General features: G+C 35.8%; 4 protein-coding genes across 4 annotated transcripts; 3 read left to right on the forward strand and 1 right to left on the reverse strand.

The window, feature by feature from the left end:
* Nucleotides 1-2,833: 2,833 nt before the first annotated feature.
* Nucleotides 2,834-4,148, forward strand: LOC125056269 (alpha-protein kinase 1-like). The gene is made up of 2 exons (XM_047659299.1): nucleotides 2,834-2,969; nucleotides 3,338-4,148. The coding sequence occupies exons 1-2, from the start codon at nucleotides 2,958-2,960 to the stop codon at nucleotides 4,055-4,057; spliced, it is 732 nt and encodes a 243-aa protein (XP_047515255.1). The 5' UTR covers nucleotides 2,834-2,957; the 3' UTR covers nucleotides 4,058-4,148.
* A 2,130-nt stretch (nucleotides 4,149-6,278) lies between these two features.
* On the forward strand, nucleotides 6,279-7,357 carry LOC125056156 (larval/pupal rigid cuticle protein 66-like). The gene is made up of 2 exons (XM_047659127.1): nucleotides 6,279-6,413; nucleotides 6,906-7,357. The coding sequence occupies exons 1-2, from the start codon at nucleotides 6,402-6,404 to the stop codon at nucleotides 7,275-7,277; spliced, it is 384 nt and encodes a 127-aa protein (XP_047515083.1). The 5' UTR covers nucleotides 6,279-6,401; the 3' UTR covers nucleotides 7,278-7,357.
* A 727-nt stretch (nucleotides 7,358-8,084) lies between these two features.
* On the forward strand, nucleotides 8,085-9,110 carry LOC125055809 (cuticle protein 7-like). The gene is made up of 2 exons (XM_047658427.1): nucleotides 8,085-8,220; nucleotides 8,349-9,110. Exons 1-2 carry the CDS (start codon nucleotides 8,209-8,211, stop codon nucleotides 8,985-8,987), a joined length of 651 nt encoding a protein of 216 aa, XP_047514383.1. The 5' UTR covers nucleotides 8,085-8,208; the 3' UTR covers nucleotides 8,988-9,110.
* Nucleotides 9,111-13,742: 4,632 nt separating this feature from the next.
* Nucleotides 13,743-14,591, reverse strand: LOC125055811 (larval/pupal rigid cuticle protein 66-like). Its single transcript, XM_047658429.1, has 2 exons — nucleotides 14,461-14,591; nucleotides 13,743-14,386 (listed from the first exon to the last, which is right to left on the reverse strand). The coding sequence occupies exons 1-2, from the start codon at nucleotides 14,470-14,472 to the stop codon at nucleotides 13,814-13,816; spliced, it is 585 nt and encodes a 194-aa protein (XP_047514385.1). The 5' UTR covers nucleotides 14,473-14,591; the 3' UTR covers nucleotides 13,743-13,813.
* Nucleotides 14,592-14,655: the final 64 nt, after the last annotated feature.

Consider the following 14,655-nt stretch of genomic DNA (forward strand, 5'->3'; position numbering starts at 1 on the left):
AAAGTATTTAACAGTTAAACGTGATTGATTTTATCGTTTTCCTTATTTTATTTAATCGTGTTCCTAAACAATTCTCAGCTGAGTCAATTAATCTCAATTTTGGCACCAATTTTAATCTTATAAAAGGAAAAAAAGAGTGGCGCTACAACCTCTTTAGATCTGGGCCTCAAATTTCTCAATCTGTTTCATGATCAATTTTCAATCTAATAGGCAAGTAGGTGATCAGCCTCCTGTGCCTGACACACGCCGTCGACAGTCGGTCGACGGTCGGTCTAAGACATGTCGGTTTCCTCACGATGTTTTCCTTCACCGTTCGAGCAAATGATAAATGCGGACATAGAAAGAAAGTCCATTGGTAACACCGGGGATCGAACCTACAACCTCAGAGAAAAGAATCGCACGCTGAAGCCACTAGGCCAACACTGCTCTAGAAAGATTCAATAACCATAAATAATAAACAAAAATTCAATTACGTGACCCATAGCATACTTATTTTGAAACGCTTTATAAGTAAAAGTATTCTCATTCCAAAAACAAGTTCTGTTTATTTACCTTGACTTAAAAGGTGAGGTCGTGATTTCGGCTCAAGAAGCGGCAAGTTCATTGCCACGGCCGATTCTGTGTTGCATAATCTCTGATGCGATTTATGATGATTACAGGAAGGGGCGTGGACGTTTAATGCGAAAGTGGATTATAGGTTTAACTGTGAAGCTTAATGTTGAAGTGTGGTAAGTTGTTGTGAATCCCATTATGTTTGAGGTGACTTTGAATTTAATATAACGATTTAGGAATAATGGATTAACAAATTCTAATAGCTCATGAATTAATAAAAGCCTAATTTATAAAATACTAGCTGACCCGGCAAACATTGTTTTGCCATGTATATTATTTCTAGGAAACAATTTTTTAGTTCAATAAAAATAACTATCTACAATAATAAAAATTAGATGATAGATATCTATCGATAGATAGATGATAGTTGATCGTAGAGGGGTGAAAATTAGGTGTTGTATGTATTTTTTGTATGCTGTATCATAAAAAAATAAAAAGAAAAAAATTGTCTAAAAAATAAAAAATAAATTTTTGGGGTAGACACCCCTTATCACTTAGGGGTTTAAAAGAGAGATAGTAGCCGATTCTCAGACTTACTGAATATGCATACAAATTTCAAGTCGTTTCGGAGAAGTTTGGGAACGAACATTGTGACACGGGAATTTTATATATTTGATATTATATTGAGATATTTTGCGGATTATACGCAATATGATGCTAAATGCGTTACGCTAAGGTATGGAGAAGAGAGAATTACGTCATAAAAAATATTTTCGTACATAATGAACATCCCATTAGTCAGTACATAGTCCTCAACCCAAGGGTCGTTAATTCGATCCTTGGACCAATAAATTTTTCATAGTACGCAAGTAACAATTGCTGCAGTGAAGATTAACATCACGTCGGAAATATCGATGATGTTTCGAGGTAATGTCTTCATACAAATTATACCGTTCGTCTTTTTGAAGTGAAACTTCTTTAGGCGCATGAGGGTAACATTTTTACGGATGAAACGCAATAATAATAATATTAGCGTCACGAAGATTGAGACCGATTGAGAGAGAGTGAGAAGGCGAACTACCTTATAGAAATTATATTTTTAAAATAAAATTTCGTACAGAGAATTTATGAAATATTAGTATTTTATGCAAAATAATTGTAAATTAAAATGCCACGTATTTTTTATCGAAGAAATTGATTAAATTTATAATTTGTATTAATTCGATCGATCGACATTCGATTTCGACACTTTCGACACACAATTGTCTTTATTAAATTCATTAAATTCCTAACATATCTTCCTTTTTCCCTCCCGCTAAGTCTCGAAAATCTAAAGTTTTCGATTTGAACAAATATGAACAAGACTTAAAAATTAGTTTGCTTTATCGCACGCACTTTTTTTATTAGTTACTTTAATTTCCAAGGATATATCAATCAAATCATACAAAAAATACTATCAATGCATATTGTATGTTGCGTTTTGAATTAAAATGTATTACCAGTTTTTCTATTTATAATAAATTAACATGACTATCTTACCCATTGAACTATATTCACTGATAATGAATCATTGCAGTGATTTGTAATTTATAGTGTAGACACGAATTAGCATACTTTTATTAACTAAATCTTATATATAAAATTCTCGTGTCGCGGTGTTTGTAGTTAAACTCCTCCGAAACGGCTTGACCGATTCTCATGAAATTATGTGTGCATATTGGATATGTCTGAGAATCGAACAACATCTATTTTTCATCCCCCTAAATGTTAAGGGTAGTCCACCCCTAAATTTTATTTTTATTTTAGATAAAAAATTATTATTCTTTATTCTTTTGTGATACAGCATAAAAAAATACACACAACCCCTAATTTTCACCCCTCTACGATCAACCCCTATTTTTTATTATAAATGATAAACATGGCAAAACGACGTTTGCCGGATCAGCTAGTAATTATATATAATCTTAGTCACATCTTTTAAATAATCGTCGTTTTGGGTCTTTCCTCGCCATGATCTCCTTCTACATGTAAGTAAACGTGAATACAAAATTCCGGGTTTCGGTTTAAGACTTCATCCTTGCGATTCTGTAACTTACGACTGAGCGGGACTGCCGCTGCGTAAACCGCTGTGAGAGTTCGAAAAGTGAGTTACAGAATCGCAAGGCTGATTTCTAAAAATATACGTAGACAACGTTAATGAAGTCGTAAGTAGCGAATACGCATCGTATTACATACGTAATCTAGACCTACAATAGTCTAAACATTCTAATCCACAAGGTATCGAATTCTAATTGTGAAATACGGTATCATTTTTCACTTATTTGCATATAAATTGTAGAGATTTCATCTCATAATCACAGTCGTCAACCGTTCAATATTGTGAACACATCAATCAAACAAACAAGATGGTTCAAAAGGTAATAAATTTCATCCCCTCAAAAAGAAATCCCAACATTTGTTTTAACTTGATCAAATTCTAAACAAATTCATTAATACAACATCCCTTTTCAATTAATTGTGCCATTATTTATCGCTTGCCTTGTGTTTGACAGTTTTTGTTTGAAAACCTTGTTCGGTCTTTGAACCAAGCTTTTTGTTATTTCGGGAGACAAATGATTGGGTTTTTTAATGTTTTTTTAACGATTTTGTGTTAATCTTATTACAGTATATACCTTTCAAGTTTACAATAGCTTTTATTAGATAGTTATTTATAGATTTTAATTATGAGTAAAACAATCCAATAATAAACTTCTGTCATACTTAAAAATTATGTTTTCTCTTTCAGCTTTTAATCTTTTCTGGTCTTATCATTTCTGCAACATGCACCTTCCTCCACACTGCACCGGTACCAATTATACTGGAACAATTCCGTGAGCCGCCAGTATCTTACGACTTTTCCTACCACGTCAATGATGCTCGCACTGGAGACTTCAAAGCCCAATCAGAAGCTAGACGCGGCGACACTGTTCTCGGACAATACTCGTTGATCCAACCTGATGGCGTCAGGAGGGTTGTGGACTATCAGGCCAACGACTTAACTGGTTTCATTGCGACTGTCAGTAACCAGCCTTTGATCAACCCAATCCAAATCAACAAAGCACCTCAAGCACCTCAAGCTCCAGAAATTCAAGACAACCAAATTAGCCAAGACAGCCAACGTCAACAGCAGCAAGATCTCCAAGAGCAACAACAACAACAGCTCCAACAGCAGGAACAGCAGCAACTTCAGCAACAGTACCACCAGCAGCAGCACCAGCAGCTCCAACAACAACAGCTCCAGCAGCAGCAACAGCAGCAACAGCACCAGCAACAACAGCAACAGCAGCTTCAACAACAGCAACAGCAGTTTCAGCAACAGCAGTACCAAGAGGAGGCGTCCCGTTCAACAACAGCGAACGCTGGTGTTAGCATTGAGAACCAGTGCCCTAACTGCGCTAGTTCCACTCCTCCCTCCATTTCTCTATCAACAGTCCTCCACCCATACCAAAATAACCCTTGGTTGTAAATTAAAAAAATATCTTATTAACTAGACAGACCTCGCAAAAGTGTTCCTTTGACTGTTTATTTAAATATACTATGGCACTCGTAACATAAAAGGTATTTTCTTTAAAAAATCTAATCCTTCTAATGAAATGAAATGAACATTTCTAACAATTTTAGCAACACGTCATTCAAAGAAACATACAAATTAAAAAATATACTTAGCTGAACAATTTTGCTTCCAGAAGTTTAATTTAAACATGTTTGCACAATAATTTAAATAATAAGCAAATACTTTACGCTAATAAAGAAATTTTGAAACGTTTTAACTATATGTAACCTTTACAAGCGAACCGTAAAATAATCGTGTAACACCTTAAACGTTTTTATAGTAACTCTTTGATCATATTATCTCAGATGGTAGAGTGCAAACCAAGTGTAATAAAAATCATATTATTCCTTCGTAAGTTTAAATAAAAAATGCCTACAGTTTTGTGCGTAATATGGGCAGACGATTATTTATTTATTTACATAATTGGTAACACTTAAAGCAGTCCAATTACATCCCTTTTCAACACAACATAAATTATATTTGTTGTGACTGTTTAAACAATTATACAAATACGTCATCAACGCAGATAAAACGATATTATTATTTCACTCCGAAGTAAGAGTTCAATTCCAATAATATCACACACAGACATATGGGTCACCTTCACACAAAAGAGAACGCTATAAGAGAAAATTTTCTCAACATTTTTCAATATAAGCCTGTGTTTTCCCTCATACGATGTTTTTCACTTTAAGAAATTAATATTTAATAAATTTGTTAGCCCTATCCCACATATGAAAATTATTTCTCTAATATAAGCCGACAACCCGGCATCATAAATCCTATATTATCTCCATTTATACATAGTAAGGATGACGAGAGAGTCTTTGTATACTATGAAGCTTAGTGAGTTTTTGACTTGAAAGCTTAGTGAGTGGTATGTCTTAGTTCGATTCCACTTTTACTAACAATTATAGCTTCAAGAGTTAATTGTTAATACTCATGGCATATAATCGGATACAGACATTTGACACTTTAGGAAATTATTAATTAATAAATTTGTTAGCATTATGCCACATAGGACAATTAATAGTCTAATATTGGCCAACAACTCTATGCATAAGTCACATATTATCTCCATTTAGACAGTATAGATGACGAGTGAGTCGCCCTATTTATGCTATGAAGCTAAAGTGTTAACGTGTTGGCCTAGTGGCTTCAGAGTGCGACTCTCAACCCTAAGGTCGTAGGTTCGATCCCCGGCTGTGCACCAATGGGCTTTCTTTCTATGTGCGCATTTAACATTCGCTCGAACGGTGAAGAAAAACATCGTGAGGAAACCGGCATGTCTTATACCCAAAAAGTTGACGGCGTGTGTCAGGCACTGGAGGCTGATCACCAACTTGCGTATTAGAATTAAAAATGATCATGAAACAGATTCAGAAATCTGAGAACCAGACCGAAAGTGATTGTAGCGCCACTGATTAAAGTGTTAACGAAAATTATTTGTTATTTATCTAGGAAGGTTTTAAGCTAGGGTATAAATAATATACATAGTTAATAGCTGTTTCAAAATTAAATAGCAATAGTTTTATGTAAAGTACAACATAGATTTATGCAAATCAGTTTGGGTACGTTCTGCATACTTTGTAGTTTCAAATTGCTTTATTTAATTTTACGTTATTTCAAAATGGTTATGTTAATAATCATAATTGTAAGGCCAACTGATTCTAGTTAGATTGAGAAATGGATTGTAGTAACTGACTAGTTATTTTTGGAATATGATTTTTTTAAGTTAGTCCCGAATGAGGCATGGTGAACATAATCAGTTGCGCTACCATACATCATGTACATTAACCACTAAAGAACAGTATCATAGGATTTCGATGATAAAAACATTTCGCTTGAATCATAAAACGTCCAAAATCCAGATTTTTCGCAATCATAGTATTTATGTTACCAGGAAAAATATATTTAACGGCTTCAAAATAAGATAATCTTAACTTATATTAATCTCGAGAATTATATCCTGGCCTTGTATTTTTCGTTTAATTAGACTACAATCGAATGACTAAGATTAACTCACAACACGTATTTATGCACTTACATAAACTTTAATCAAGGCTGTCATGAAGTAGAAAGGTCTCTAAAAGTGCATCGTTCTGACGAACTTGACTTTTAAGCATTTCCTGAATTTCTTCTTAAACAGGTCCATCCAGATCTAGATCATATAAAAAGGTATCGAAACATATCAACAGCATCACATCTTCAGGACTCTTCAACGTAGTCACAACCTCATTCATCTATAACATTAAACATGGTTGCGAAGGTAAGAAATTTATAACACTTCTATTTTCGTATAAATAAAATTGATTTATAACAATAACTAGCTGACCGGGCAAATGTCGTTTTGCCATGTATATAATTTATAATAAAAAATAGGGGTTGATCGTAGAGGGGTGAAAATTAGGGGTTGTATGTATTTTTTAATGCTGTATCATAAAAAAAATTATCCAAAAATTAAAAAATAATAATTTAGAGGTGGACCTTAACATTTAGGGGGATGAAAAATTGATGTGATACGATTCTCAGACATACCCAATCTGCACAAAATTTCATGAGAATCGGTCAAGCCGTTTCGGAGGAGTTTAACTACAAACACCGCGACACGAATTTTATATATTAGATTAGTCCCTGTTACTGGTAGCGTAATTTTATATTCAAATTGAAACAAAAAGTTCCTGAAACGTTCAACAAAAAAAACTTCCCAATATTACTACAGATTAAATCAAATTTATAACACCAAACTCTTTACCAACAGTGCGTCATTCTTTTCGCCCTCTTGGCTGCTGTCAGCGCTGATTTCTCCAGCTTCTCATATGGAGTAGCAGACCCCTACACCGGTGACTTCAAGCACCAATTCGAGACCCGCAACGGTGAGAGAGTTCAGGGCCAATACGCCCTCTTGGACTCAGATGGAACACAGAGAACCGTCGACTACGCCGCTGGTGCTGAAGGATTCAACGCCCTTGTGAGGAAGGACCCAGCTGTTGTTGCACCCATTGCCCGCGTAGCCCCCATTGCCCCCATTGCCCCTATTTCTCCCCTTGGTCTCCGCTCTTACGCTCCCTACGCCCCATACGCCTACGGTCGGTACGGAGGTTACGGATACCCTTCACCTTACTACTACTGATTCAACGAAAGCTATTCACAACGGAACTCAAATTTTAAAAATTTGTAAATAATGTAAATAAATTAAATCCAACATCAGAACAATTTCTTTTAATTTCCTTAATATCTGAGATGGTCCAAGGTACAGTAGCGGTGTCACATTTGAAACTACGGGTATGAAATATGTACACAAAACTGTGTGTAATTACTACAACAAAATATAAGTATATATTTTGTTTCTATATCTGAAATGTTAATAGCTAATTCAAATTTACATACACACACGGATTTTACTGCAGTCTTATTCTAAAGTTTAAGATTTTAATTTCCAATACACAAATATACAGTATTTACAATATTCTTAACCTACGTAGTAATAATAATAATAAAAATTAATTAAGAGAAAACTAAAACAAATTTTAAAAGATTGGTCCCTGTGGCAGTGTACCTTTAACGCTGGCAGCATTTCCTCGCTGTATTGCGAAACTAATACATAATTTTCAATAATGGAAAAGTTATGACCACTTTTGTTTCTTGTTGACTATATGACTAAAGCATAGAATTGTTAACATTAATCGATAGAAATCTCATATACGATTGTGTATGGGCGAAAAATTAAAAGTAATTTTAATTTATTACAATAACCAAATATGTTTATAATCAATCATCAATACACGCCACAAATGATTGTTATTGATTCGGTTTCCTGGAAATCTCAATATTAATGCCCGTACAATATCCGCCGCGGTCCGAGTGGGTCCGACTAGTTCCGCATAGCAATTCTGTCTGACGAAATTGAACTCTAAAAAACATTCACTTTACGTGACCTAGAGTGGCCCTGCCATTATTTCCTATTAATAGCGCCGATATTGTTCAGGACCCGTATAAAAGCCCTATCATACTCAGGATTTAACATTCACAGTTCACTGTGCAGCATAACCATACACCTCGAAATGGCAGCTAAGGTTAGTTGGCTAGTCGGGTTTTATTGTGCAAAAGTGTTGCTATCAATTTTTACGACCAAATTTTATAATTGAATAAATTTTGTTTTATAAATAAATTTTCTTATACTAATGATATTTTTCCTTAACAGTTCGTCGTCGTCGCTTTATTGGTAGCTGCCGCCCAAGGCAGTGCCATCCATGGAGGTGACTACTCCAGCTTCTCCTATGGAGTAGCAGACCCCCACACCGGTGACGTCAAGAGCCAGCACGAGACCCGCCACGGTGACAACGTGGTCGGCCAGTACTCTCTCCTGGAATCTGATGGCACCCGCCGGACAGTAGACTACGCTGCTGACGCCCACAACGGTTTCAACGCTATCGTACGCAAGGACCCAGCTCTCATCGGACACGTTGCCCACGCCGCTCCAGTCGTGGCTGCCCCAGTCGCCCACGCTGCTCCCTTGGCTTACGCTGCCCATGCTGCCCCAGTTGCGGTTGCTGGACCCTCCGTGTCATACTCTTCACACTCAACCTCAGTGAACCACGGAGGTGTAGCTGTCGCTGCTCCTCTTGCCTACGCTGCCCCATTAGCGCATGGTGCCTACGCTGCCCCATTAGCGCACGGTGCCTACGCTGCCCCCTTAGCGCATGGTGCCTACGCTGCCCCCTTAGCCCATGGTGCCTACGCTGCCCCCTTAGCGCATGGATACGGAGGACTTTCCCACGGTTACGCTGGTCTTGCCCACGGTGCCGCATACGGCGCTCATGGTCTCGGCTTACATTACTAGATTACTGACCTAGGAACAAATTAATCTGTCTGTGTATTTAATTCTTCTGAAAATGACTTATGATGTTATGAATGCAACTGCTGTGATGTGAAATAAATGTATAAAGATTTATAGTTTACAGAACTTTGTAGTTTTACATTTATCCTATACAAATTATTAACAGTCTATATTACGAATGAAAGTTTGTAAGGTTGTACGGGATAATCTCTGGATCTATTTTACCAAGAGAAGGCCACCACCACAACGCCATTTGTGAGTGTCAAAGGATATATATTAAACGCAACAACGTATGACTTTTATATCATACAAATCTGGCGCATCTGCCTGTTTGGTCGCGATAACTCAAAAACTACTGCGCGGAATTGATTGCAATTTTAATTAAAATCTAGAATGATTCATGAGGAAGGATAATTTTTCGTGATTTAATCAAATAAAATTCCTTAAAATGGTATTCCCAACTGAAAATCATTGAATAACGACACTAATTTCGGAAATTCTTCACTACAATTCCAAATTCATTCTTCTAGATCAGTCCTCACACGGAAGGAATATTGAAGTGTTTTCTTTATCGATTAACATAGTATCAACAAGTTATTGTCTTTTATTTACGCAAGTTTTAAATATTTAATGTTTCAATAACAATAACTGAAATTTATTAATAAATATATTTATTACTTTATTTAACTATAACTGTTTTATTAACCGGCAGGTGGCTCATCTGATGTAAGTGATACCCATGGATAGTCAATGCTTGCGAGTGCGTCACCGGCCTTATTAAGAATTTGTACGGTCTTTTCTTGAAGGCCCTAAATCGAATTCGGTCGGAAATACTTCAGTACAATACTTCAATAACTCGCCATTTTGAGAGCATTAAAAACGTGGTTAGCGAGAGACAACAACCTTTAGTGGCCTCTGTAGGTGAAAGTATTTTCAATAAGTTAAATAGTTTATTTCCTTTAATATACATGAAGGAAGCTTACAATTCTGTGTTTCTGTTGTTTAATTCCAACAATCAATAGTCCAAAATAGTAAAAGTTGATTATTTCGTATTCATCTTAAAGTTAATGCGCCACGCCACGTCTTTGAAATTTTATATTATTGAAGTTTATTAAAATAATAAATTTTATTATGAACATTTTTTCCGTAGTGTAGTTAAAAAAAGGTTAAAGGTTGGTGAACTCAGTTACTCACTTAAGCTCTCATTAGGTCCGTTGAGCGTAAAGTCCTGGCAAACTAAGCTCCTTCCAGAAGCACAGAAGTCTCCTGGGCACTTCGCAGTTCGCACGACCTAACTGCTCCGAGGATATCTGTACGTTTGTTAGCCACAGCCACGCATTCCAAGTACGTAGTGTAGTTTTATCTAATATATAAAATTCTCGTGTCACAATGTTCGTTCCCATACTCCTCCGAAACGGCTCGACCGATTCTTATGAAACTTTTTATGCAAATTCAGTAAGTCTGAGAATCGGCTTCTATCTTTCAAATCCCTAAGTGGTAACGGGTGACATCAAAAAAAAATGTTTTATTTTTTAGACATTTTTTTGTTTTTATTTCTTTATGATACAGCAAACAAAAATAACATACAACTCCTAATTTTCACCCCTCTACGATCAACCCCTATTTTTTATTATAGTAGATAGTTGTTTTTATTAAACTAAAAAAGGTTTCGTAGAAATAATATACATGGCAAAACAACATTTGCCGGGTCAGCTAGTAGACTGAAGTATTCAGAATAATATGATTAGTAATTATGTTAATTCGTTCATAACAAACTTGTCATTTTACTAAATCCTGGTTCAATCGCCTTTGTTATGTAAACAGTAATAAGCCGCTGAAGTGCTAAAATCCCTTTTTGACGTGAAACTTCTTTAGGCGCGTTATGAAAAATTGATGACAGTGAAATTTTACAATGCGTGCGCACCGTGACACAAAATTAACAGACTGAAGTTGCCCACGGAAGATGCTACGGCATTGGACATAATTTAAAAACAACATTCGAATAATAATAGAATTTATGTTACACTTAATGTAAGAGAATAATAATAAATATTTATTTATTTAATTTTTCAAATGTACCTAAACTGAACTTTATTGACTATAATGACTCCTTTTTCAGTCTTTAATTATTTAATTGTAATTAATTATTTGCATGCAATCAAAAACTATTTTTAATAATGCCAAAGAAGTATAATATAACTTCTTACGCGCGTACATAAGTACACGCACTCTTTTATTTCTTTATGTAAGCACATAAGTTCTTTGTATTGATTTATCTTGTACCGTTATAATTAAATGTATTAAAATGATTATTTATTTATTTCTACGGGCTATAAATATCCTATCAGACTATTGTTTGGAAATCAGTTGTCTTCCAAAGGGTCATCAATTATTATGGTCATCATTGATAGGTTGATTGTAGTCATCATACATACTCATTGATTTTTTGCAAATCCGAATAATTTGACATCTCGATCATCCAGATCGGTTCACGGACGGAGAACACAAAAAATGCACACAATGATAACCTCCTTGTTGAAGTCGATTATAAAGTAATACCTTACGATAAAACATAGACATGTGTCTGCCACACGCCCCATTTTAAGGCTTCAAACAATGTACCTCGTACAGAGCGTACCAATTCTTAAAAGGCCGGCAAGCACTCGCGAGACCTCTGGCATTGAGAGTGTCTATGGGCGGCGGTATCACTAAAACGTATAGGTATATAATATGTAACCAATGTTAGGTTACGTAACTATAATAATAATAATAATCCAATGGCGCTACATATCTAAATGGGTCTTGGCCTCAAATTGCATCCATTTCTTTCATCAATGTAATAGGCCTGTTCAAACATATGATAAGCTTAACATCAGGTGAGCCTCCTGCCCGTTTGCCCCCCGTTCTATAAAAAAAAATCTGAAGGTTAAAAACTTAAATAGTCGTGATAACAATCAGTGGAATTAAATCTACATAACGTGGAACTAATGGACAATTTTAAAGTCCTTCAAATAAAGTTCACGTACTTTTACCAATTAGTCACACTATACCATTCCCATAGTTAATAATTATAGATAATTAGTCTTGGCAAGGTCAATCGAAAGATTTTCTGAAGGAAGTATTTGTAAGATATGTCACTAATACAGGATATAATACATTCGACCTTGATTAGTTTTTATAGTGATACTAGCTGGCCGGCAAACGTCGTTTTGCCATGTATATCATTTATAATAAAAAAAATAGGGGTTGATCGTAGAGGGTTGAATGTTAGGGGTTGTATGTATTTTTTAATGCTGTATCATAAAAAAATAAAAACAGAAAAAAATATCTAAATATAAAAAAAAATATTTAGGGGTGGACTACCCTTAACATTTAGGAGGATGAAAAAGTCCGTTTCTCAGACATACCCAATATGCACACAAAATTTCACGAGAATCGGTCGAGCTATTTCGGAGCAGTTTAACCACAAACACCGCGATACGAGAATTTTATATATTAGATTGTAATTTTGATGCACCGCGCTCAAATGATACTGTAGTGTGAAGTAAGGTTAAAAAAAAACATTTTTAATACCTTATAAATGCCACTTACACGAGGAAATTTAAAATATAAATGTGCCGTTTTCCCCGAATTTTAGTTTGTTTTTTATACGTAATTTATGAAATTACCTATTTCATATGAGGAATATTTTAATATTCAATTATATCGATATGCAGTAAGGAACAGACATAAATTGTAATATTTTTGTTCAAAAGGTGTAAAAGTCCAATAAAAAAATATTATTCTTTAAATTTGCTGTAAGAAATAATAACTTATTAATTGCATATCATAAAACTCTGGCTAAAACCGGTGATTGCTATTTTGGAGAGAAATAGGAAGGGCACATGATTCATGAGAGCTAAAGAAAGAAATGAAAGCGTATCATGTGTTATTACGTCTAATGACTTCATTGTTTACAATATTTTTAGGTTTTAAGGTCTCTTCTGACAGCCAAATTTTGTGCTCTTTGCTTTAAGCTAAAAGTATATTGTAAGTATTGTCTTTGGGAGCGTTCAAGTATTACGTCACGCAATTTTTGGAGATTATTGACCCGCTCCCATGTATTGCGCCGTAACGTTTTTCTGTACTGTTTTCTATAGTAAAATGTTTCGTGACCACTTAGTGACTCTTTATACCTAAAAGTTACCATCTGTAAAAATATGTCTAGTTGTATGTTTGTTACATTCCAGGAAATAATGTACACTGGATATGTAGCACTATACATTTTTGTGAAACAAAATAAAGAATTTTTGAAATTGATTGATTAAAATACAATTTGTCCTAATGATGTAGCGTGAAAGACATATTTTATCTACTTTAAATAACAGAAGCGATAAAAGTATCTATTTTTATTTAGGACTCCATTGATTACTACCAAATGTGCATTTGAAATAACTCTAGTTTTGGCAGCGCACGCCAGAATTGCTCGCAGATAGTAGATTTTTTCCTACATGATATTTTGGACAATTCACACATTATCTTTATAACTTGTAGCCTATGTGTTATTCTGATGTATAAGCTATGGTATTGTAAAGTTTCATTAAAATCCATTCAGTAGTTATTACGTGAAAGAGTAACAAGCATCCATACTTACAAGCTTTCGCGTTTATAATGTAAGTAGGATTGACTCTCCAAAAAAATGGAGACTACATATTTAAGCAGACTGTACTATAAGGAATAGGTTTATAATATTTTTAGGTTCAAATTAATTAGACTTTATGCACATAAATATGTTTATTTTTTTAAATTAAAGTAGATCACAGACATTGACTTTTCTAAATTCGGATAAATCACCAGGCGAGACGGGCGTTAAGACCATGAGCGCCGTAGCCGTAACCCAAGGGAGAACCGTAAGAGACGGCTCCATGGGCAAGAGGAGCGGCAGCGTAGGTGTTGACGGCGACTGGAGCGGCAGCGTAGGCGTTGACGGCGACTGGAGCGGCGTATGAGTTGTAGGCAAGGGGAGATGGGTGAGCTGAGTAAGCGGGAGCGGCGTACGCGGATGCGGCGTAGGCGGGGGCAGCGTAAGCGACGCGAGCATGAGCTCCGTACGCGATAGGAGAGGCGGCGTATGCTACGGGAGCGGCGACAACAGCTGGAGAGTGGGCTACCAGAGCTGGGTCTTTGCGTACAACAGCGTTGAAACCGTTGTGGGCGTCAGCAGCGTAGTCAACAGTCCTGCGGGTTCCGTCAGAGTCAATGAGGGAGTATTGGCCGACCACATTGTCACCGTGGCGGGTCTCGTGCTGGCTCTTGACGTCACCGGTGTGGGGGTCTGCTACTCCATAGGAGAAGCTGGAGTAGTCACCTCCATGGACGGCGCTGCATTGAGCAACTGCCACGAACAAAGCGAAAACTGCGACCTGAAAGTAGAACGAATTAGTAGGATTCATAAATAAATATATTTATTATTATATATATGTGATTTAAAATGTACCTTTGAGAACATTTTTTCTAGTTTGAAGTCTATGAAACAACTGACGATTATGCTTTTTGATCGCGACCTTTTATAGCGATAATTTTTATCAAGCACGTATCATGCAATCACATTATGTAGGAACTTGTGAAAGAGCATGAACAGTGACCTAGGCTCACACGGGCATTCCGTTGCTTTTGTTTAAATAAACGGCAT

This window comes from Pieris napi, chromosome 14 (genome assembly GCF_905475465.1).
Source record: "Pieris napi chromosome 14, ilPieNapi1.2, whole genome shotgun sequence".
Lineage (NCBI taxonomy): Eukaryota > Metazoa > Arthropoda > Insecta > Lepidoptera > Pieridae > Pieris > Pieris napi.